This window comes from Furipterus horrens, unplaced genomic scaffold, assembly GCF_987537825.1.
Source record: "Furipterus horrens unplaced genomic scaffold, mFurHor1.1.pri manual_scaffold_5, whole genome shotgun sequence".
Lineage (NCBI taxonomy): Eukaryota > Metazoa > Chordata > Mammalia > Chiroptera > Furipteridae > Furipterus > Furipterus horrens.
In genome coordinates this window covers 103248668-103270711 of record NW_028327175.1, presented here as the reverse complement: position 1 = coordinate 103270711, position 22044 = coordinate 103248668, and the positions used below count along the sequence as shown (strand labels likewise).

At 37.8% G+C, this 22044-nt stretch overlaps 1 protein-coding gene across 3 annotated transcripts in view; it reads right to left on the bottom strand.

The window, feature by feature from the left end:
- Positions 1-1123: 1123 nt before the first annotated feature.
- The window catches only part of SMG1 (SMG1 nonsense mediated mRNA decay associated PI3K related kinase), a 101712-nt gene continuing 80791 nt past the window's right edge, over positions 1124-22044 (bottom strand). For 2 of the 3 annotated variants that reach the window (XM_090276959.1, XM_090276961.1), the window contains 18 exons: positions 21640-21830; positions 20733-20905; positions 20307-20586; positions 19078-19350; positions 18650-18884; positions 17921-18147; positions 15898-16048; positions 13790-13979; positions 13152-13621; positions 11196-11333; positions 9829-9981; positions 8726-8905; positions 7588-7815; positions 6764-6975; positions 6512-6618; positions 5551-5730; positions 5363-5469; positions 1124-2335 (listed from right to left, as the gene is read on the bottom strand). In XM_090276959.1, the coding sequence (XP_090133085.1) occupies positions 2258-2335; positions 5363-5469; positions 5551-5730; positions 6512-6618; positions 6764-6975; positions 7588-7815; positions 8726-8905; positions 9829-9981; positions 11196-11333; positions 13152-13621; positions 13790-13979; positions 15898-16048; positions 17921-18147; positions 18650-18884; positions 19078-19350; positions 20307-20586; positions 20733-20905; positions 21640-21830 (3573 nt within the window). In that variant the 3' untranslated portion in view covers positions 1124-2257. The remainder of the gene's footprint in view (positions 2336-5362; positions 5470-5550; positions 5731-6511; positions 6619-6763; positions 6976-7587; positions 7816-8725; positions 8906-9828; positions 9982-11195; positions 11334-13151; positions 13622-13789; positions 13980-15897; positions 16049-17920; positions 18148-18649; positions 18885-19077; positions 19351-20306; positions 20587-20732; positions 20906-21639; positions 21831-22044) is intronic. The other variant, XM_090276960.1, reaches the window with a different exon arrangement.

The window sequence follows — 22044 nt, the reverse complement described above, 5'->3', positions numbered from 1 at the left end:
TCATCAGTTATTCATAACTCCTCCACAACCAAACGTGTATGTGCCACATTATTCTCTGAGGGGCCATTATTAAATAAAAGTGATGGATAATTTACCAGAGGTACGTGTTTTCCATATAAAGCTGTTTCGTTTTTGCTTGGATAAGGTGCCAGGTACCTCTGAAGCCTGATATTCACCTGTTTCATTTATCTACTTTCACCTATTTCATCTATCTTCTTTACCAAAGAGGAAACAAGTTCTGAATACTACTTATAGAGACAAACTAGTATGAACTGGTTTTTATCATTTTGATGGAAGTTTTTCCTTGTGACAATGTTGCTAAAAAGACTTTAATCTTGAGGAGCAGAGGTAATCAAGTAATGAATGCAATAGCTCCCACAGCCTCTAGGAAATAAAGCAGCGTGCAAAACATAATATGGCATTATTATTCCAGGTAAGTTTTGATTGTGAAAATAAGGTTCAAAATGAATGAGTAAAATCTGATGCACTAGGTTCTTTATCTTGCCACTAAGACACACATGGGTATTTAAAAAAAAAAACAAAAAACTCTCCTTGCAATATCTGACGTATTATAAAAGCACTGATACTGAAATGTATTCTTTGATGGATGTTTAAAGATTATAGATTGATGTGGCAATCAGAATACAGAAAAGGCCAAAGCTACGTGAAATTTTTCCTTAATACCTTTCAGGTTTGTGAAGATTGGCAACTAGAAAGTGATCACAGTCCTAATCTCTAAGATGTAGGAAAAATGGACTCAATCAAGATTTTAATTGTATTCTACTTTGTGTTAATAAGTGATTTGGAGAATCCTAATCTGGATTTTAATTTGGATCAACAATTAGTTTACACAGTCAGTAAAGAAACGGAACGCTAAATTTAAGGAAAACTTGATCATGAATTCACTCTAATGTATTACTAAACAGCAAACTACTAAAATTACGTAAAAAGAAACTTCACAGACTAATTGAACTTAATAAAAAATATTGGTGGTTCTCACTTTTGCTGATGTTTCATGTACATATCCTAAAATGCCAGGTAAACTAAAGCACTTCTAATTTACACTTTGTAAATTAAAAGTATCAAATGAGAAAACTGAATTAAAAAAACATTTCACTCTACCTCCAAGAACACATCACTTTATTTTTAATCTGTCATCAACAATGTAAAACTCTTAATAGGTATTTTATTCTGGTTTTTAAAAAGGTAAAAAGATTACATTGGACTAGCTACTTTCTATGAAAGAAACTACATCAATCACAGAAGAGGGGAAATTTGAATGGCCTCCAAAAAATGCACACTAAGCAAAGGGGCGTGTACATGACATCAAATGTGTTAGATTCATTACTTTTGAATGCACAGTGACAATTCTGGAAACTGTACATGACAGAATCACAGAAATGACTTAACCAGAATTACATTTTGTATGTGATCATTTAGACCTTCAAACAATCCTTCAATTTTCTATGTTATCAGTAGTTTTGGAGAAATTTCTAAGTTGTGTAATAGCATCAAGACGGAAGTATATGAAATATCAGGATTAAACTAAAAGTGAATTTGAAAGATGGCTAATTACATCAGGTAAAAGGGGAATGGATAGATGGTAAGGTCTGGGGAGGATGATGATGAGTGGGCTTTTTTCCCTTTACTTCAGAAGTAAGTTCTTCCTATGTAGTGTATCTGTTACATAGCTCTCCATTTTCAGTCCATTTCTGAAACTCATATCCCATAGCCTCTTTGTACTTACTGGTCAACCCAACCAGCACTGTTGCCAGGCAACAAGTATTACACGAGAATCTGAATGCATCAAATCTTCCTTGGCTCTGATTTCTTCGCGGCCCCAGTTTTCTCTGTTTCTGAGCGATGTTTGTTTTTTCCTGGATTGTACACACAGGGTCAGGTGGAATGGAGTTCCAAATCACTCTGTGCTCCGCGGCATCCCGATTTCTTTCTGCAGCTAACCTCCTGACATGTTTGCAGCTGTTCTGAGGCAGAAAGACAATCTCCGTGTTCAGGCGGTGAGCTTTCTTTCTTTCACCCTTGACCCTGGGGTTGCAGGCCATGGTGTTGGGCGTATCCCTGAGTGCAGCTGCCCTGCAGGATTCCCTTCCTAGCGCACCGAGATTTCCTAGGTTTCCTCAGAGTAAGCCCCCAGTCGCATCACCACCGACTGTGGTGTGGCTTTGGATGCCTGAGGCTGAGTTGATTCTGGTGGATGTCTGACCTCGCTTAACCAGACTCATCTACTGTCTTCCATTCATACCCAGGCTGTCCAACCTTCATATAGCTGAGCCAAGTTATCTAGATTAGTTGCTTCCTTAATGACATAGTCAACCTGTAAAAATAGGCAGTATAGTATTTAAAAACATTTAAAACTTGACAAGGTTCATATATGAGAAATATGAATTGTTTAAGAATAAGTTTATAATCACCCAAATTAATTACCCAAAGGAAGTGTAGTTGCTATGGTGGAAAGAAAGGTTAAGCTGAGCTGAGCTTACCTCTTAATAGCACAGCTTACAAGATGGACTTCCGGAAAGCCACAACCCCTCTGAGACTTATGAATCCTTAGATGAAGAGAGCCCCACTGACCCCACAGCTATTCTTGGTGTTAACATGTATAGCCACTAGGTAAATGCTTAGGTGGTGTATAAAGAAAGCGCCTAGCAGATTTTGGAACACAAGTGGGTGCTCAACAAATGTCTGCTGATTCTGACTCAGCTAAATTGTCTTTGGGGGTGGGGAGGGGGGAGCAATGGGGAAAATAAGTGGGACAACTGTAATAGAAAAACAAAAAAGTACAAATAAATAAATATAGTCTTTTATTTTAAGAGATATCATCATATCTCTATACCTAGAGCACCATCAGAGTCCAATTACATAGCAAATGCTGACTATATGGCTGCTAAATTATAACCTATACCAAAAATTGTGTGAGAACTCTATACTTAACCCTACTCCTGTGCCCCCTTAACTTACTGTCACATAAAATGAAATAATTATCAGAATAAAAAATAAAACAGCAAAGCATCCTTTAAAAAGATGAACAGAGCCCTGGCTGGGTGGCTCAGCTGGTTGGCATATCATCCCATACTCCAAAAGGTTGTGGCAGAGCCCATATGAGAGACAGCCAATTGGTGTTGCTCTCTTTTCTCTCTCTTTCCCTCTCCCTCCCTGCCCCCTCCTCCCTTCCTCTTTTTGTAATCAATAATAAAAGATTCCCTTGCCCTGCCTGGTGTGTCTCAGTGGATTGAGTGCCAACCTGCAAACCAAAAGGTCACTGGTTCGATTCCCAGTCAGGGCACACGCCTGGGTTGTGGGCCAGGACCTCAGTTGAGGGCACACAAGAGGCAAGAGAGGCAAGCACACATTGATGTTTCTCTGCCCCTCTCTAAAAATAAATAAAATATTTAACTCTTTGAGTGCCATGCGTAATTCGAAATTTGGATTCAACATGAAAAAAAATTATATTAATATATAACCTGAGGTACAAAAATAGAACAAAACATAAAATACGAATTATTCCATTGTTATTTACATTTATAGCCATTGAAAAAAGAGTTGCTGGGAGTGACGCTGGCACTTTTGGGAAAATTTGTCAGTGTCGCTCACAGCGACACTGGCACTCAAAGAGTTAAAAAAAGTTATTAAAAATAATTAAAAAATAAACATACCTTTGGGTGAGGATTAAAAAACAATAACAATAATGAACAATCATGAAAGCATACAACCCATTAACTCATTATGAGAAGTTTCTGAAGGAAAATACTGACTCAAAGCATCGTGCACTATATTTGACAAAATCGACAAATTGTTTCTAAAGATTGACTCTTGACCAAGCACAATGTAAGCTCAGATCCTATACCGCAATTTTAACAGTGTTTAAAAAAACAAACAAACCTCCCTTGCTGATGTTAAAATTGAATTGTGGATACAAAACCATTAGAAAATAAAATATTCAAGTCTTAAATTTTTACGGAGGAAAAGTTACATTTGTAATGGAGAATTTAGGAGAATACTGCTCTTGACAGTGCACAAACACTTCCTTCTTAATTAAAATTCTGAGGATACACTACTGACATAGCATTTCTGCCAAAAATGCTGATTCTGAATCTAATTATAAGAAAAATAATATCAAACAAATACAAACAGGCGTATTCTGAAAATCAACTGGTCTGGACACATCAAAAATGTCAATGTCAAAAGGAAAAAAAGGCTGGGGAACTGTTTAAGACATTAAAGGAGACTAAGAACAAGTGCATAAAATGCAGGATGAACCTTGATTACATCTTGTATGGGAGGAAGGAATGGTTTAATGAGAGGACATTTTGGGGTAACTGGAGAAATCTGAACATGGACTGAATGTTAGATAAAATCCAAAGATATCAAGATAAAATAAAATATTATAACATCATTGTTGTGTCCTGAGTTAATAGTTATGTAATTATATGGTAGCTATATATGTTTTGTTTAGGAGACATATGCTGAACTATTCGGACATGGAGTATTATGTTTACAACTATCAAATAGTTCTGAAAAACTATGTCTGCATACACACAGAAAAGGTGAAGCAGATGTAGGAAAACATTACAACTGGTTTCCCAATTCTAGGTAAAGAGTACATAAGAGTTCCTTCATTTCTGTAGGTTTGAAATTTTTCAAAAGAAAAGAAAAGATAGGGGAAAATAACTCATTTTCATATTTTATATATACCGCACAATTTTTTTTAAAGATTTTATTTATTTACCTTTTAAAGAGCGGGAAGGGAAAGAGAAGGAGAAAAACATCAATGTGTGAGAGATATATTGATCAGGTGCCTCTCACACGCCCCCAACTGGGGACCTGGCCCACAACCCAGACACGTGCCCTGACTGGGAATCAAACCAGCGACCTTTCAGTTCTCAGACCAATGCTCAATCCACTGAGTCACACCAACCAGGGCTATATATACAATTTTGTAATACTAATGAGAAAATTTCACAGTAACGACTTCAGACAAACTGACAACCAAGAACACTATAGATACTACTCCTGCACCCAAAATGTCACCCTTAGTTCACTTGAACTTCATATAATCCTCTTTAAAATGCAAATTAACTGTCTTCTGGTGGAGAGTCAAGTCACACTTTAAATTTCTGTTAAAAGATGGCTAGGGAGAAAATAAAGTTCTAATAGAGTCAGAGTAAAATGGTGAATATTTGATCATTCCAGTGCGGTTACTCAAAATCTTCTGAATCCTAATAAGAGATGTAACTTTCTCATTTCTTGATAAAGCATCAAGGATATGGGTGAAGGGATCTTTAAACCTACAGTTTTGGCAGTGTTATAATGTGTGGTTCAAGTTTAAAAAATGATCACTTACCTGTTCAGCAACTGACATCCTCCTATTTGGATCAACATCTCTGCCCTCTAACTTGGCTTTCACTCTCTTCCACACACTCACTGCATAGGAGTTTCTCTCCTGCACAGCTGTGAAGGAATGGAAACATATCCAAGTCAAACCACCACTTTGTATGAATATTTATGGTATCCTTATTCTAACTAATTTACCTTTCCCAGTTTTAGGGTCTCTGACGGCCTTTTTAGGACTACAGGCAACACTCTTGCCAGTTCCAGGAACAGTGCTTGGTGGAGTATCTGCCGAAGTAGCAAGATTTTTCTGAATTAGCTTTCTAGCATTTTGTGACATGACATCAGGCTGAGTCTTCTGGCCAGTGTTGCTACGGACTGCTGTAGAGAAAGAGTTGGTAGCTTAATTTACATATAAACAGAAAATGGAGAGATACAAAAGAGAGAACAGAGTGTTACTCTCAATCACCAACTACCATGTACAGCCTTGAAAATAGATGATTTTTGTAACATAAAGTCCTTATTCCTTGAAATAGAAATTGTCTTTCTAAAAATACAACCTAAACAGCTTAGATATTCAGGTACAAATTTATACAACGGGGCTTCCTAGCTTGTTGTAGCATCAAAAAACTGTAAGTATCACAAATGTCCAACAATACAAGATTAACATAGAATGGCATATTAAATGTGACCACTAAATAATTAAATACAAATAAATTTGGCCATTAAGTCATTTTTAAAAAGATTATTTGATAGCAGGGAAATTATCAATATTAAGTGGGAAAAGGCAACAAAAATCGCATTCACAGAATGATACCAATATGTGTGTGCATACGTGCAAAGAAGTCAATCAAAACAGTTGTTGGTTTTACCTCTAATTAGAACAGAAATACAAATTTTTCTATTAATTATTTTTCTAAATTTCACTAACAGGCATATATTTCATAATCATAAGATAAATGATTTAAAGAGTATTTGAACACAAGGTATTTTTACTGTCTCATATAGGTACTTTTAAAATTAAGCCAAAATCTGTTCAGTTTGGGATAGAACAGAATTTAGGAAAGCCTTTTAAATAGGTGGTGACTATAAACATATTAGACACTTACAGTATAGATTAACAGACCAAGATTCAGGTCTTTTTGAAGTAGGGAAGTCCTACCTGCAGCAAAGGAAGGCTGATACGTAGCAGATGACGTTGGACTTGAACATTCATTTGTTGCATCGGTGATTAGGGGTGATGCAAAACTCACTAAATTATTATAGATACTGAAATACAAAATAAATGGTTTACTTATAAAATGCTTTACCAGAACACTACTTATAAATATGAAGACTGAAAAAAGTTAAATAAACAAAACTTATTACAGCAGATATTTTTAATTTTTTAAATTCAGGCCAGAATGAGTTTTACCTCTGACTTTGTGTTTTCAGTTCTTTCAAGGTGGGAGTTATTTCCTGGAGCATTTCAACGTGTTCTTGACTTCGAACCTGACCCATAGCTTGGACTAATGTAAACAACACTGTCTGAATGTTGTCTTGCCATGATTTATATTCACCCAAGAACTGCCTGACACTGTTCTCATAGGGAACATCTTCACCATCTGCCAGAGCGGCTTCTTCATCCTAGAACCCACATATTAATGATTTAAAAAATTGGTATTTGTTTTAGTAATTACTCTTAAGACGGTCACCTTCTAAATAACAAGTAATAAGGCACTTAACAAATAATAAATACTAAGGCACTTAATCTGCTTACTATCATTTAAGTCTTTTTCTACTGGAATCTTGTTTCTAGCACAAAATAAAAATTCCAAGTAAGATAAATCCTAAAATTAAATGATTTACTGTTTTGTAATGATAGTTTAGTCTTTCCTGGGGGCTCAGTTTCCTTATTATCTAGGTTGTGTAAGATACTAGAAAGAAGAGACAATATTTCAGTTATTTTGGAGACAAATTCTGAGTTTGGGGGTAATGGTGGGGAGAAGGAAGAGAGGCTGGAAATCTAAACACTCTGAGACTAAGTTCGAATTTCAGCTCTATTATAAATTATGTGACTTCGGTGAATTAATTTCCTTAAGCCTCACTTTCTCTGTGTACAAAATCCAAATACTACTATCAGCTTAAAAAAAAAATAGTTGATGAAAACACAAATTAACTCAGTTACAAATTGAAAATAAAACTACTTGTAATTTTATAAAAGGGGGAAGTAACTGTGTGTTAATGTATTAGTCTTACCTTAGCCATTGCTTTCAGGAGGTGTTTGACATCTCCAAGTGGTCGGTTATGACCAGTGAGCACAGTCTTTATATTATCAACCAGATTCTGAATTGTTTCACAGACCGTTTCTATCTGTTGCTCTTTCTCTGTCTGAATTGCTCTCTGAGCAGACATATCCTGGGTCAATTGTTTATGTGCTGACAAAAGCCATTCAGAGCTGCCAATAGGATGTTCAAGACTAGTGTCCTAAACAGAACAAGCATTTGTTTGATTTTAAGTGTCAGTTGGAATAAGATTTTTTCCTTCATCATCATCAAAAGGCATTAGTAACTCAAGTTGGCATGAAGACCTCAGTTGCCAAGGCATGAATTAACTGCCCACAAAACACTACTTACTAATTTAAACAACGTATGAAGTACGGGCTAAGATTTTTAACTTTTCTGCATAATCACACAGGAGATAAATGCCTAAACTTTAAGACCTAAATAGTATATGAAATAATAAAGATGACCTATATCCAGGACCTAAATAACTTTTTAAAAAAATACTTGTGAGAGGGGAGGCAGGGAGGGAGACAGACAGGGAGAGAAACATTCACTGGTTGCCTCTCGCTTGCCCCCAACTGGGGACCTGGCCCACAACCCAGGCATGTGCCCTGACTGGGAATCAAGCCAGCAATCTTTTGGTTCACAGGTCAATGCTCAATCCACTTAGCCACACCAGCCAGGGCCCTAAATCACCCTTTAAAATGAAGCTCGAACTTCTTGATACACAGCCTTAAGCTTCCCCCACAAAATACAAACACCAGATTTGTCAACGTGACATTTTTGGACTTAAAACTCACTTGTCCAGCAACCATCTTTCACCAGCCCTCTGTGTGCTTGCTACCCTGTTTTCAGTACATCTGAGTCATTTCCTCCCCTCTGAACCTCCTCAGTACTCTGATAATGCTTTCTATTTTTTCATTCATTGTATTACTTGGATGGGCTAAGAACAGACTTAATCATCATTGTATCCCTCAAAATATCTTATATACAGTACACATTCAATAAATATAAGTTGAGTGACTATACTGATTTTGAGGGTATAATATTGGCCTTATCATTTTAATAACCAAATCTCTCTATCTCTACCCCCATCAAGATTCAAAACTCACCACTCTCTGTAATAAACGAAGCTCCAACTCAGAAACTGAACTGTTAAACTGCGATGCAAATGAACACATTTGCTGACAACGTTTGATTAGTTCAAATAATGCAGCGTCCAGGTTTAAGGCTTCTGCAGTTCTAGTTCGTAAACTCTCAAAATGAATGATATTGCTGCAGAGGAAAGTGACCTGTGAAGAGGCAAAAGAGGAAAAAAATGCAATTAATGACACAAAATAATACTGCCCATTCATTTCCAGAATTCAGGACAATAGGTCCTGAGAATGTTTATGACTCTTCTGAAACACAAACCTAACCCTTATAAATTATGGTTGTAAATAAATGTACATTTTTGCTTGTTGATGCGGTTAGGTCTGCGATAGCCAAGAGCACCTAAGTATATTTAGGCATATGTATCTCCTACATGATTGTTTTTACACATAAAAAAAATTATTCCAAGAGAAAACTGTTATCCTATTGAAACTGTCATCACTGCCTCTCACACACCCCCAACTGGGAACCTGGCCCACAGCCCAGGCGTGTGCCCTGACTGAGAACTCAACTGGCAACCTTTGGGCTCAAAGGCTGACACTCCATCCACTGAGTCACATCAGCCAGGGCGAGTTAATAACTTTTAAAATTTGGTCATATGTATACGAAATATGAAAATCATTATATTAGTTTAATTCTGCACCAAATTGGAAATTACATATATTTTTTTGGTTTTGTCCTCCCTGCCGCCCCATCACAACACTAGGTAATAAAACATTTTATTGCCACATGGAAAAAATAATATTCAAATCTTTAGATTACCTTAAATTGCATACAAAGAGAACTTTAGATAAATATTGAATTAAACTCTTTTGTCTTCCAACAGAGGCCGAGTTCACTTTATATTTAACTGGGAGGTAGTAAGAGTCCAGGGGAATAACTGGCTGTAGCTCAGCCTAAGGGATATTGCCCCCACCTATGGCCTTCATTGGTCCCTCTTCCCACAGCTATGAGAACTAGAGGGTGGGCTCTCAAGCTACCCCTAGTTATCCAAAATATAACTTCCAATCAGTTATATAATCTTGTAATTGAAAACAAAGATGGTGTACAAGGGCCACAATACCTGACTTGCTCTTTGGCTCTCTTTAAGGACAAGATTTCTTCTTTCAGCTATCGTTGCTTCAAAATCTTGTAGTACAGGTGCCAATGCAGGGTTGGCACCACCTGCCCACTTGAGTCGCTGTTCAATACTTGCTTCAAGTGCCGCCAGTTTCTCCTATAAAAAAGCCAGGAGAATGTCAGTGAATATTTGACACTCTCCACTCCCTATCTGTTAAGCATTTTATGTAAATCTGAGAGATTCAAAACAGGCAGAATGGGGTATATGCAATTTAGAAAAGGTCTTTAACAATCACCTTTTGGAATTAATCTTGATTTCACTTTGAATATTTAAAGCTAAACAAGTCTGGGGAGGTAAGAATTGACTTTCAGTTTACTGTCTTAAAATCTGCAAAAGGAAGCTTCGTTTTTATTTTTAAATAGTCTAAAACAAAACACCTGCTACTTCTGCACTATATCAAAAATCCATTATACTTTTGATTGTGAAAGATGAAAATCAGATTTCCACAAATTCAAAAGTTTTTAAATAATGGTAAAAATACATTCAGATTATCACAGCATGGAAGGTTTTATGTAATGAAGTTATTTCATTATTTAGTCAACATTTCAGGTAGAGGAATTCGTATTCTTTCTCTCTTTCCCCCGCTTTTCTTCCTCTCATATCCCCCCAAATCAAAAAAAAAGGTGAGCAAGAGCCCATTTTCCTAACTTAAAAACTAGGGCTAATATGCTGCAGAGAAGAGGTATTTCAATCTTCAAAGAAGTGAGCTCCAGAAAATGTTCATTAAAATTTTAAAAAAATATTACAGATGTGATTATACTTGTTTTATACTAATTTATAAAAAGAACAGAAAAATGTCAGTTACTACTAAGTACATGAGGTATAAGGCTATACAATAAAAGATATATATATAACTATCATCAAGACCAGATTCCTTTATTTAAAAAAAGGAGAGGAGATTAACTATGTAGCTAAAATGACAAGGAAATACAATCAATAATAATAGTTTGGAAAAATGTTCTGCTACATATAATAAGCTGGATATAATTGCTTATAGATATTTCAAAAAACAGAGTATTCAAGATTTCCAATCACCAAGGTTCTCTTAATATATATAAATACACAGTAATCATCAAATTAATTAAAAAGCTCAAATATTTAATATATCTATTATATTTCTGGTTCAAAATACACTGCTACTGTAAGATTCAATTAGCTTGGAGGATAAGAAAAAAAGATAAAAGTTAAAAATAAAAGTGAGAAGCGGTTTATGTTCCTGTGACTTAAAAGCCAAGGAGAGGCACTTCTTTTCATCACCAATTATTCCTAAAAATTAAGACATGCTGGAAGGAAGATCAGACAAAACACACCTGAACCGTTGCAATTGAAGTTTCAATTTGGCTCAGAGTATGGAGTTTCTTTTTCATGCTGGTTAGGATGGCAGACCGAGGGGGAGGTGTGACTGACATGGCTTGTGGTCTGTTGATAAGGATATCTTCATGCTGCCACTGTTCAAAGAAAAACAAATGTAATAAAACCAGGAGGGAAAAACCTTCAGATAAACAAGTGAGGAGAGCTGTGAGCTGGGATGAGGGGGAAGACAGAGGAACCCAGCTGCAGCCAAGTGGGGTAGGCAGGAAAAGTAATAGAAGAAATTTTCTCCTGAGGTGAAAATTCTCCTGAGGTAGAGAATAGCTGATAAATTTCTTAGGTCAGTCACATGCAACACTAAGACAGTGATTCTATGTAAAAGACTAGTACACAACTCTCCTACCCAAAAGATAACCTCCAGTTAAGAGGCTGAAACAGGTGTGGTGGTGGGAGGGTGGTCCAGCATAAAGGCTAGCCAAGAGACCAAAAGAATAAATGACAGCAGTCACAAAAGAAAAAATTCTCAAAACAGAGAACATGGAAGTGACAGAAAGGAGCAGGCAACTATTGAGAGAGGATCAAGCCATTTTGCATGTTGCAGGGATGGTCCCAGAAGGCCCAGGGGATATTTGGGCAACAATTTAAAAGTTACACATTGTGCTTGGAGTTTAAAATGTGTTGATAAAACTGAAAGGATTTTTACAATGTTTCCCCTACAGATGTCAATTTTTGCAGGAATAAACTCCAAATGTATAAAATAATAAAACTTCTCAGCATTACATTTTTTAGAAAAGAAAAAAAAAAATTCCAAAAACACATGCCAGTGTCCTAGAGGGACTGTCACTATACAATAAAGGCAATTTCAAAATTTGAATTTACTTTTAGTAATTTATGAGCTAAGAAAACAGCCAACAATAAAACTGGGAAAAAGAGGAAATACGCTGGGTTCCATGCACTGAACTCCAGGGAGCACCTTCAATATAAATGGTACAAAATGCCCTGAATGGTGTGGCTCAGTAGATTGAGCACCCGCCTGTGAACCAAAAGGTTGCCGGTTTGATGCCCAATTGGGACAAATGCCTGGGTTGTGGGCCAGGATCCCAGTTCAGGGCACGCGAGAGGCAGCCAATTAATGTATCTCTCACACATTGATGTTTCTCTCCCTCCTTTCCCATCACTCTAAAATAAATACATTTTAAAATAATAATAAATAAATGGTACAAAGTAACCATTGTTTGTGCCAAAACAGATTCCAGGAAAATACAGTCTCTAAATATTACTCCATGCTACAACTTATTTGAAGCTGTTGACAATATTGAAAACTATACAGTATTTGAAAAAATTTAAAAAGTAGCCACAATTTTCACTGTCTTACATAGATCATTTTAACCCTTAGTCATGAACCATTCTACAGATGAGGAAATCAGACCTTAAGGAATCAGATTCAAATTCATACCCCTGTATCCAAAGCCACCCCACCCCTAAAGCCATATCCACCCCCCCAAATATTCAAGGACAAAAAAACGCTTCTAAAAACAATTCCCAGATGAGATATTTACACACAAAGCTGTAGTCACATCATTAGAGCATCAGGGAACCTGAAGTCACTTTAGAAAGAATCTTAATTATATGTTAAACAATATAGGAGGCATATCCACATAACAAATACCTGCAATCATCAGAAATCATATTTATAAGTAATAATGACACAGATAACACTAATTATTACAATACTCACAGAAACCAATTCAAAGGACTCAAATTATAAATGCAAAATTATCTCAACTACATAAAAGAGAAATAAGAATAAATGGAAAGCACCAAAATATCAAAGCTGGGTTTACTCTTGGCTGGCACAGGTTCAGAAAGTTTAAAAAGTTCTCTGCTTTATATTAATTCCCCTAGTTTTTCAAATTCCCACATTGAGGGAAAACACATTATAAGAAAATACTTACCTGAAACATGGCAATATGTAGCTGAACACGCTGCAGGCTTGTCTTACAAGAGGAAATACTGGTTTCCAACCTGCGCACCAAGTCATGCTTCTTCCAGGCAGTGTCGTAGGAACTTGCTAACACAGTCGCCCTGTTCATGACCAACTGAGAGAACTTCCCAATCTGGATGTTGTGCTCCACAGCTTTCTTACACAGATCATCGACAGAAACTTTGCTTTCAGCACCAAAATCCTTCGCCTCTACTTGTGCAATGATGTCTACACCGAGAGCGCTTATGAAACTGCAGAGTGTAAGTCCCAGGGCTTGGTTTGGCAGTCCAATCAAGAGCTGCCTCACAAAGTCAGCTGTGAATGCCTTTATAGGTTTGGCCATCTGGTCTTCACTGAAACAAGAGTTTCTAAAAAGGGTTTTCACATTAACAATCTGTACAGGCCCATTTACAGTATTCTGATCTTCCAGTGAACTTGATCCTAAAAAAGGAAAAGTGTCAAAGTATTTTACAGAAAACTAAAATGAAGTAATAATGCTGCTTATTTAAAAACTTAAGATTTTATGAGCATACAATTAAGCCTACTCAATCCTGCCCCTTCCAAAGCACCATGCAACTAAATTCAGCACATTTAAATATAAAATATTACCTGACAGAGTTTTAGAAAAGGTACCACAGAGCCTGAAAAACTCCTTAATTGTCTGTAGTCTCTTGAGAAAGAAAATCTCTTCTAGCACTTGCCGGTGGTTATCATCATCAAAAAAATTGACTTGGGTACTCCGGGCTTCCCTTATAATGTCAATCTTTCGCCAAGCTATAGGAATTTCCATCTTGTTTAACTATGTAAATGAAAAAAAAAAAAAGTTCATTTATCACTTTTCACACACTGAACAACTACTCTGATACACTAGAATTGCTCATAAATCAAGCCAATCAAGAGACTTCCGGCCAAGATGGAGGCCTAGACTGACACGCTCCCTCCACAACTAAGGACTATAACTACTGCAAAACCAGAAATAACCAGAAGTTCCAGAAAATAAGCTACATGGAAGTCCAACGTATGAAGTTATAAACAAGTGGTGCTTGTCTGGATGGGTAGGAGGGGTGAAGCCGGGGAGGAGAGGTCAAGCTGTGCTTAGGCAATGGTGGTGGGACGGCAGTAAGCACAGACACCTGTATTTAAGGGGAGGCAAGAAGCGCCTGGGAAGCATCCCCAGCTGCAGACCAAACCCGTCAGCTCGCAATTCCAACGCCAGGAAAGGCAGACCCCCATTGCCACAGACTGTGAGGGCCAGAGGGGGTGGGGACAGAGGAGGAGGCTCCCAGTCTCTCAGCAGAGAGTGAACGGCAGGAATCCATCTTGGACTCTCACCCCCACAGAAAACGCCACAGCATGGTGAGAAGGGTCACATGGTAGTGACGAGTGCATGGGGCTCCACCCCCTGTAGCGTAGGACGTGTGACAGCCCCACCCAGGAAGCAAAGGTAAACACAAAACTGTCAGGATGGCACAGATCATGATAGAGATCCCAGTGACACAGCTGGCCAGACAGCAAATATCTAATCTAATGGATCAGCAGATAGGAAATCTTTCTGAGGCATAGTTCAAAGCTTTGGTTATACAAATGCTTACAGACCTAACAGCAGATCTTAAATAAGACCGGGAAGACATGAAGGCTAGTCCTGCTGAAATGAAAACACATACAAAACAAGTGGTGAGGGAAGAAAAACCAGGGATCAAATCAACAAATCAGAGAACAAAGGGAAGGAACAAACAGTCAACCAGTGCAGAAAGAGGAAACAAAAAGTGAGAAAAATGAGGAGAGGCTCAGAAACCTATGGGATAGCTATAAGTGGGCCAACATCTGAACCATAGGGTTGCCAAAAGGTGAAGACCTAAAAATTGAAATATTAAGTGAAAAAATAATGGAGAACTTCCTTAACTTGGGGAAAGAAACAGACTTACAGGTCCAGGAAGCACAGAGAGTTCCAAAAAAAACTGGACCCAGGGAGAACTACGCCAAGACACATTATAATCAAAATGTCAAAAATTAAGGATAAAGAGAGAATCTTAAAAGCAGCAAGACAGAAGAAGAGAATTATGTACAAAGGGGTCTCAATAAGGCTCTCAGCTGATTTCAGAAAAGAAACTGCAGGCAAGAAGGGACTGGTAAGAACTATTCAAAGGAATGAAAAGGAAAAACCTACAACCACGATTACTCTATCCAGTGAAGCTGTCATTCAGAATAGAAGGGCACAGAAAGTGCTTCCAGGACAAAGTAAAACTGAAGGAGTTCATCAGACCCAAACCACTGTTGTATGAGATGTTAAAGGGACTGGTTTAGGAGAATGAGGATCAAAACTATGAACATTAAAATGAAAACTGTATCACAACAACCAACAACAGAAGCTAGGGAATCGAAACAAAGGCAAACTAAGTAGGCAATGAGAGTGGAAAAAGAATTACAGGTATGGGGAACATATTGGGGGGAGGTCAGCAGGGAAGCAAAAGGGGGGAAAGAGAGGGAGATGGTACAGGAATTAAGAAGCACAGTAGGAGTGAGTGGAATAGACAGGAAGATGTTGAGAAGAACTATATGCACAACCAATGGGCATGGACTAAAGGAGGGACAACTGGAGGTAGGGGGTCACTGGGTGGAGAGGAATAAAGGGAAAAGAAATCGGGACAACTGCAACAGCATAATCAATAAAGCATATTTAAAAAAACAAAACAAAACCCCATTCAATCAATATTTACCTTTTCAACTAATAAGCCAAAAGCAGTCTCAACTTGGGCAAACATGCCATCAAATGCAACCAAAAGCATCTGGCCAGCTGACATTTTTGGTGTTTCATCAACGGAACCATTTCTTGGTTGGATTAATTCACCATATTGAGCATGAAGTATTCTACAAGAAAAAAAACAAACAAAAAACCAGGGAGTTAAAACCCTCACTAAAGGGCAATAAACTTGGGGGAACACAAATGGTCAACAAGTCTCACAGATAGTATATGAAGTCTAGAAAAGTCTTTTGGCATTAAGAAAGGAATGCTATGATAAAATGGCACTCACTTTCAATCACAATGTGATGCCAATGGTTCCAATTCAGTATCAGCAACTGTTCATATAAAGTTTTATGTGAACTTGAATTATGACAACTTTTAAAAATTATACAAGATTTACAGATTATACTGTACAAAATATTAGTCTCACTTCACACAGATGTGAAATAAAACCCCCAGTATTAAAACAAAAAGTCAAGAATCCCCCAATTTCAATAATTGTCAAGTATGTTCACATTACTGTCGGATAGTAGAGCCACCTACAGAGAGTAAACTGAAATACCTGCCATTTATCACTATTTAGCTGACATGCTTGTGCTGTAATAATGAAACTCATTTTTTTTATTTTATAGTAAAACAACTACAAAGAAACACGAAGAATTATAGGTATGGGGAACATACTAGGGGGAGGTCAGCAGGGAGGCGGAAGGAGGGGAAGGGAGGGCAGATAGTACAGGAATTAAGAACCATAGTAGGAGGGAGTGGAGTAGACAGGAGGAGGTTGAGAAGAATTATATGCACAACCAATGGGCATGGATTAACGGGGAGGGGGGAACCATTGGAGGGAAGAAGAGGGAAAAGAAATTGGGACAACCGTAACAGCATAATCATAAAGTATATAAAAATAAAATAAAATAAATTTTAAAAATAAAAAAAGAAACACGAGAAAATAGGAAAATTTTGAATGTAGGGTAACAGAAAACATTAAGGAATTGTTGTTACTTCTGCTAAAATAATGGCACCATGATTAAGAAAAATAATTTATATTTTACAAACGTATTTCCTACAGTATGTAATAATATTTGCTTCAAAAAACTGGGATGGTACAATTTAAATAAGATTGACCAGATACATGTAATACTGACAGTGGTAAAGGGGAGTTCATTATACTATCTATTCTCTCTACTGTCATTTATATTTGAATTTCTCCCTGAGAGGAAGTTCAATGGGACAATTTATTTCTAGTTCTTCAACTGTGCTTTCTGGAGTGAACTGGACATCAGAATGCCAAAGAATGAGGTTTTGAGTGTCCAGGGACAAAGCAGCCTAGGGCTTAGCTATGGGTGCAGTGCACATCCAGAGGAACCACCCAATCTCTACAGGTTCCAAGATCTGTTTTATGGATTTAAGAGCTGATACGTACAGTGTTCAATATCCAGAAAAAACTTATAAAATTTAAGCTAATTTAAAAATGTTATCCTTAATTGAGGTGTATATTCTATTAGCTAACTAAACTGGCTCAGATGCTTCCATGGAGTTCTAATGGTTAACTTAAAAAACACCACACTCTACTTTGTGCTATAATGCACACATGGTGAAATTACAGCACTAAATTGTTATATGAATGTATGGGATAAAACTGCATACTAAGTCCACACACACAAAAATGAGTGCTTGTGTTATCGGTAAAACTTTAGCAGACTCTGCAGACTGTACCAATGGCATTTGCATGATGTTGCTACTGGACTACAGGTACACATGATGCTAACATTGGAGAAGGGATGAAGCGTGCATTAAGACCTTTCTGCCCTCATTGTCTTTTTACAACTTCCTGTGAATCTGTATTATTTTCAAATAAAAGGTTTTTAAAAAGACATATATAAGCATTTATAAATAATTATAACTGCTCCAAAATTAAAAGCAAACTTAACAGTAAAATAGGAGCTCAGAACCTTTACCTGGCTTCCCCATCTCTTTAGTAAGAAAAGAGCACTTGCCTGGCTACATCAATGTAATGAGTATGTGTTTCCTCCTCGAGTCCCATAGCTGCATTTCTTAAATAGGCTTGAAGAGATTCAACTAGAGTCTGCAGTGGAACACCATCCGTTGTCTGTTCAATAAGATTGTCCAATTCATGAAGCATACTTTCTAATGTATATTCTCCTTTCATTAAACATCTCAGTGCTTCTGGAAATATGATTTGCCGGAAATTTGAATTTAATTCCTATAAATATGTAAGAAAAATAATTTAGCATTTTCTGAGTTTAGATAAGTTACACATTTAGAGAGATAATTTAAGAACAAACTTGATGCAATTGTAACCTAGTTAAGGATATGATTTTTACTTTAAGTGACTGCTTAAGCAACATTAAAAGCAGAGGAAGTCAGCCCTGGCTGGTGTGGATCAGGGGATTGAGTGCTGGCCTGCAAACTAGGGGTTGCTGGTTCAATTCCCAGTCAGGGCACATGCCTGGGTTGCGGGCCAGGCCCCCAGTTGGGAGTGTATGAGAGGCAACTGACCGATGTTTCTCTCCCCCTCTTTCTCCCTCCCCACTTCTCCTCTCTCTAAGAATAAATAAATAATATATATATATATATATTTTTTTAAAAAACAACAAAAAAACGGAGGAAGTCAAACTGTTTTTCTGAATTAAAGAGATGAGAAGTAGAATGTTCAATTATCTAAAACAAACTTATAAAACATAAGCTAATTTAAAAGCGTTCACCTGAAGTGAGGTATATACTCCATTAGCTAAGTGAACTGCCTCAGATGCTTCCAAGGGGTTGGGAATGTCTAAGTCCTGTGGCACCAAGTGGCACTGCTTCAGTAACTGAACCAGACAAGTGACGTTTCCACTCATACTGCAGAGCTCCTCCAAGAACCAGGCTCCATCCCGAGAAGTTAGATCAACCAACTGCTCTCCAGCACTCGAAGCTGCACCTTCCATCATCAGGTTACGCCTAAATGTGATAAATATTTTTACAGTGAAACTGACTTAGCTAAGCTCACATACAAATGAGGATACTGGGCAAGACTAAGGAAAGTAAAAGAGCACCTCAAGTTTGGGATTAAATAGAAGACTCATGAAATCTCAATAAGCATCAATGTTTCCAAGACAATGAAATGGTCTCAATATGAGGTTAGCTAACTCACCTTGTAAGGGTACAAAGGGCAGAAATAATAACACTTGCTAGACTTAAAGATCCTTCTTCTCCATTCTCATGAAGGAAAACTTTAATGCAACGTTCAATTTCTTTCAACTGATCTTCACAAACGGGCACAGTGACAGCTTCCTGTTTCAAGCGTTCCACTTGTCTAATAAGTCTGCTGTTTATGTCTGCTGCGTACCTCTGCAGGGTCATTTCAGTGGCGGTGATGAACTGACACACTGTTGGGGGTGGTTGGGGAGCATACTGCATTTCATATCTATATAAAAATAGAAACAGGTACGTGTTTATTAATAAACCACTCCCTGCTTGTAATTTACAAAGTACTATATACTGAATCCTGGCTGGTTTGGCTCAGTGGATTGAGTGTCGGCCTGCGAGCTAAGTGTCGCTGGTTCGATCTTCCAGTCAGGGTACATCAGAGAAGGAAAACTCTGACTCCAAAAAACCTCTGCTGCCTTGCGGCATACCTCTTCAGGGGAAAGGCTAAGGGAGTAAACCCCGACAGAAAATCCGGAGCCGGAGTCCCTAAGGCGGTTTGACGTTGTAGTCAACACCGGCAACTCCTGCGGCGCACCTGAAGCCAAGCTGTATTGACTCCGTCTTTCCCTTGGACCCTTCAGCTGCGAAGAGAGGGGGGGTCTGCTGCATGGGCAACAGCAGACCCTCCATATCACCCTGCCCAGGCTCTGTAGCTTCAGCTTCACTGGAGAGGACACTCCAGCGTCATCGCAAGATGTCGATTCAACACGGGAGGAGACAGATACCGTGTCACTCCCGAGTCGGACTGCACAACCATTCTCGGCGGTGCAGATAGACTCTTAAGAAGCTACACCATCGTCTCTCGAGACGGACGGCTGCCGACGATATACTGAATACTGCATTTGATACTCAAACCTTGGAGAGTAGGAATCATTTCCATTTTACAGATGGTAAAGGTCTCAAGAGCCAAAGTAACATCCGAAGATGACTTGTTGGTAAGTGAGAGAATCAACGTTTGAGTTTAGTTCTTTACCCTGATCCCACCCCTCTTACACTGCGATACATTTTAATAAACTTAAAAAATCCTCTTAAAACCAAAGGTGACTCCAGACGAATTCCACCTATCAACTATTCCTTTCAAGAAAAATTAAATACTATGCAATTACACAATTGAACACAATTTTGCTTCTAACCCCAATGAGAAGTAAAGTAAATAAAGTGCTATAAACTTACTTCCTGTAGAGTTCTTGACAGCGCTCTACTGTGGTGTTGCAGATGAGCTCTTCCATCCAGGTCTTCCACTGTTCAATTCGATGTTTCTGAAATATGGCCTTAGGATACTGCAGAGCCACAGTTGCATAGTGATGCAGCTGTTCCAGACAGCCTCGGAGCACTGAACGCCTCTGCTGCAGCAGAGCACCGACCTCCCCCTCTAGCTGCTCACACTGGCTAATCAAGTGGGCCTGGCCAGCATTCTGCAGAAACGCTGTTGCTGGTACATAGCTTGGAGGACCTTGGAGTAAAAGATAATTACTAATCATGACAAAACCATTGCGAATAAGCATCACTACAGAAGAGCACAAAGCAGAACCCCATACATTAAGACAACTACAAAACTCATATGCTCACAAGTATTATCGAAAATAAATTAACCCATACCAAGGTCCATTTGTGTGCTTATCTCCTGAAGCAAACTTGCAAGCTGTGTGGCCTCTAAATTATTGAATGCAGCCTGATAATGTGTTATCCACTGTTCAAATTCATTTAGCTTCACCTGGATTGCTTCCTGAACAGCCCTTTGCTGAGTCTGTAATTGGGTGTGTTCAGAATACCTAAGAGGAGAAAAAAGTTCTTTTACTGTTTTGTTCTTTCTTCAGTGTACTTTCATGACCCTGGCTTTGCTCATACTTGGACTGCCTGGTAAGCTCCTTTTCAATCTTGAGGGCATTGCACAAATGTCCCTTACTTCTCTGGTTTATCCTGACCCCACAGTTCCTTCAACGATAGTCACAACATTTTAAGCAAAAGTCTACCATACCTGCCAGGTTTTTTGAGTTATCTGAAGATAAAAAAAGATTAATGCTGATAGATTTTTATAATCTTAGAGACTCGTGCAGTGTTTGGAACTTGCATATTCAACTATCCTTTACAAAGCATCTGCTGTGTGTGCAAGGTTCATTCATTTACATCACTCGAATTTAAATTTAATGCATAAGAACTGAAGAGAAGTAGATGAAATAATTGCCAATGTACAAATGAATAAGAATTCAGACAAAAAGGAGAGAAACCTTGCCAAAACCCAGGTTTTTCTGAAGCTCAGTTCAGTGTTCTAACCATTACACTCACCTATCCTTAATAATTACTCAAATAGTTAAATTAAATATAATAAAGCAGAATATTTAAGTGAATTCTTGTTTATTAATACTTTGAAATTGCAATCCTTGGGAGAGCTTTTGTCAATTATGTGACTTGCTGCATTAACTAATTCAAGTTGACAATATTTACACAAATATGCAAATTCTCCTTAACAGCATATATTTAGAAATGAGTTCAACATGTTTTAAACCTGTGTTGCAGAGTATGAGAAGGATGATCCACTCCTTCAGCTCCTTCCAGAAACTCTATTTCTTCCAGCAGTTTGCCCTGCAGTTTTTCCACATCTGTCAATTGCTCCTGTAAGCTTAGGTATTCATCTAAGCTGCTGTCCAGCTTGGGAAGCACAACCAGCATCTCATCCCTATTTTTAAACCAGTTCACCTGTGAAAGGTATTATGGTTAGGAAAATTTTTACAGGATCAACTATGAAATGTGAAGATGTTTCTCAGAAGAGCATGCTAGAAGTATATCTTGCATATATTATTCTATTTAAATATCAACAAAATCCTTGAAGGGGTAATGGCATCACCCATACTTCACAAACATAACAAAAACACAATCAAGTTCACAAAGCCATAAAGTGAGACTCCATTCC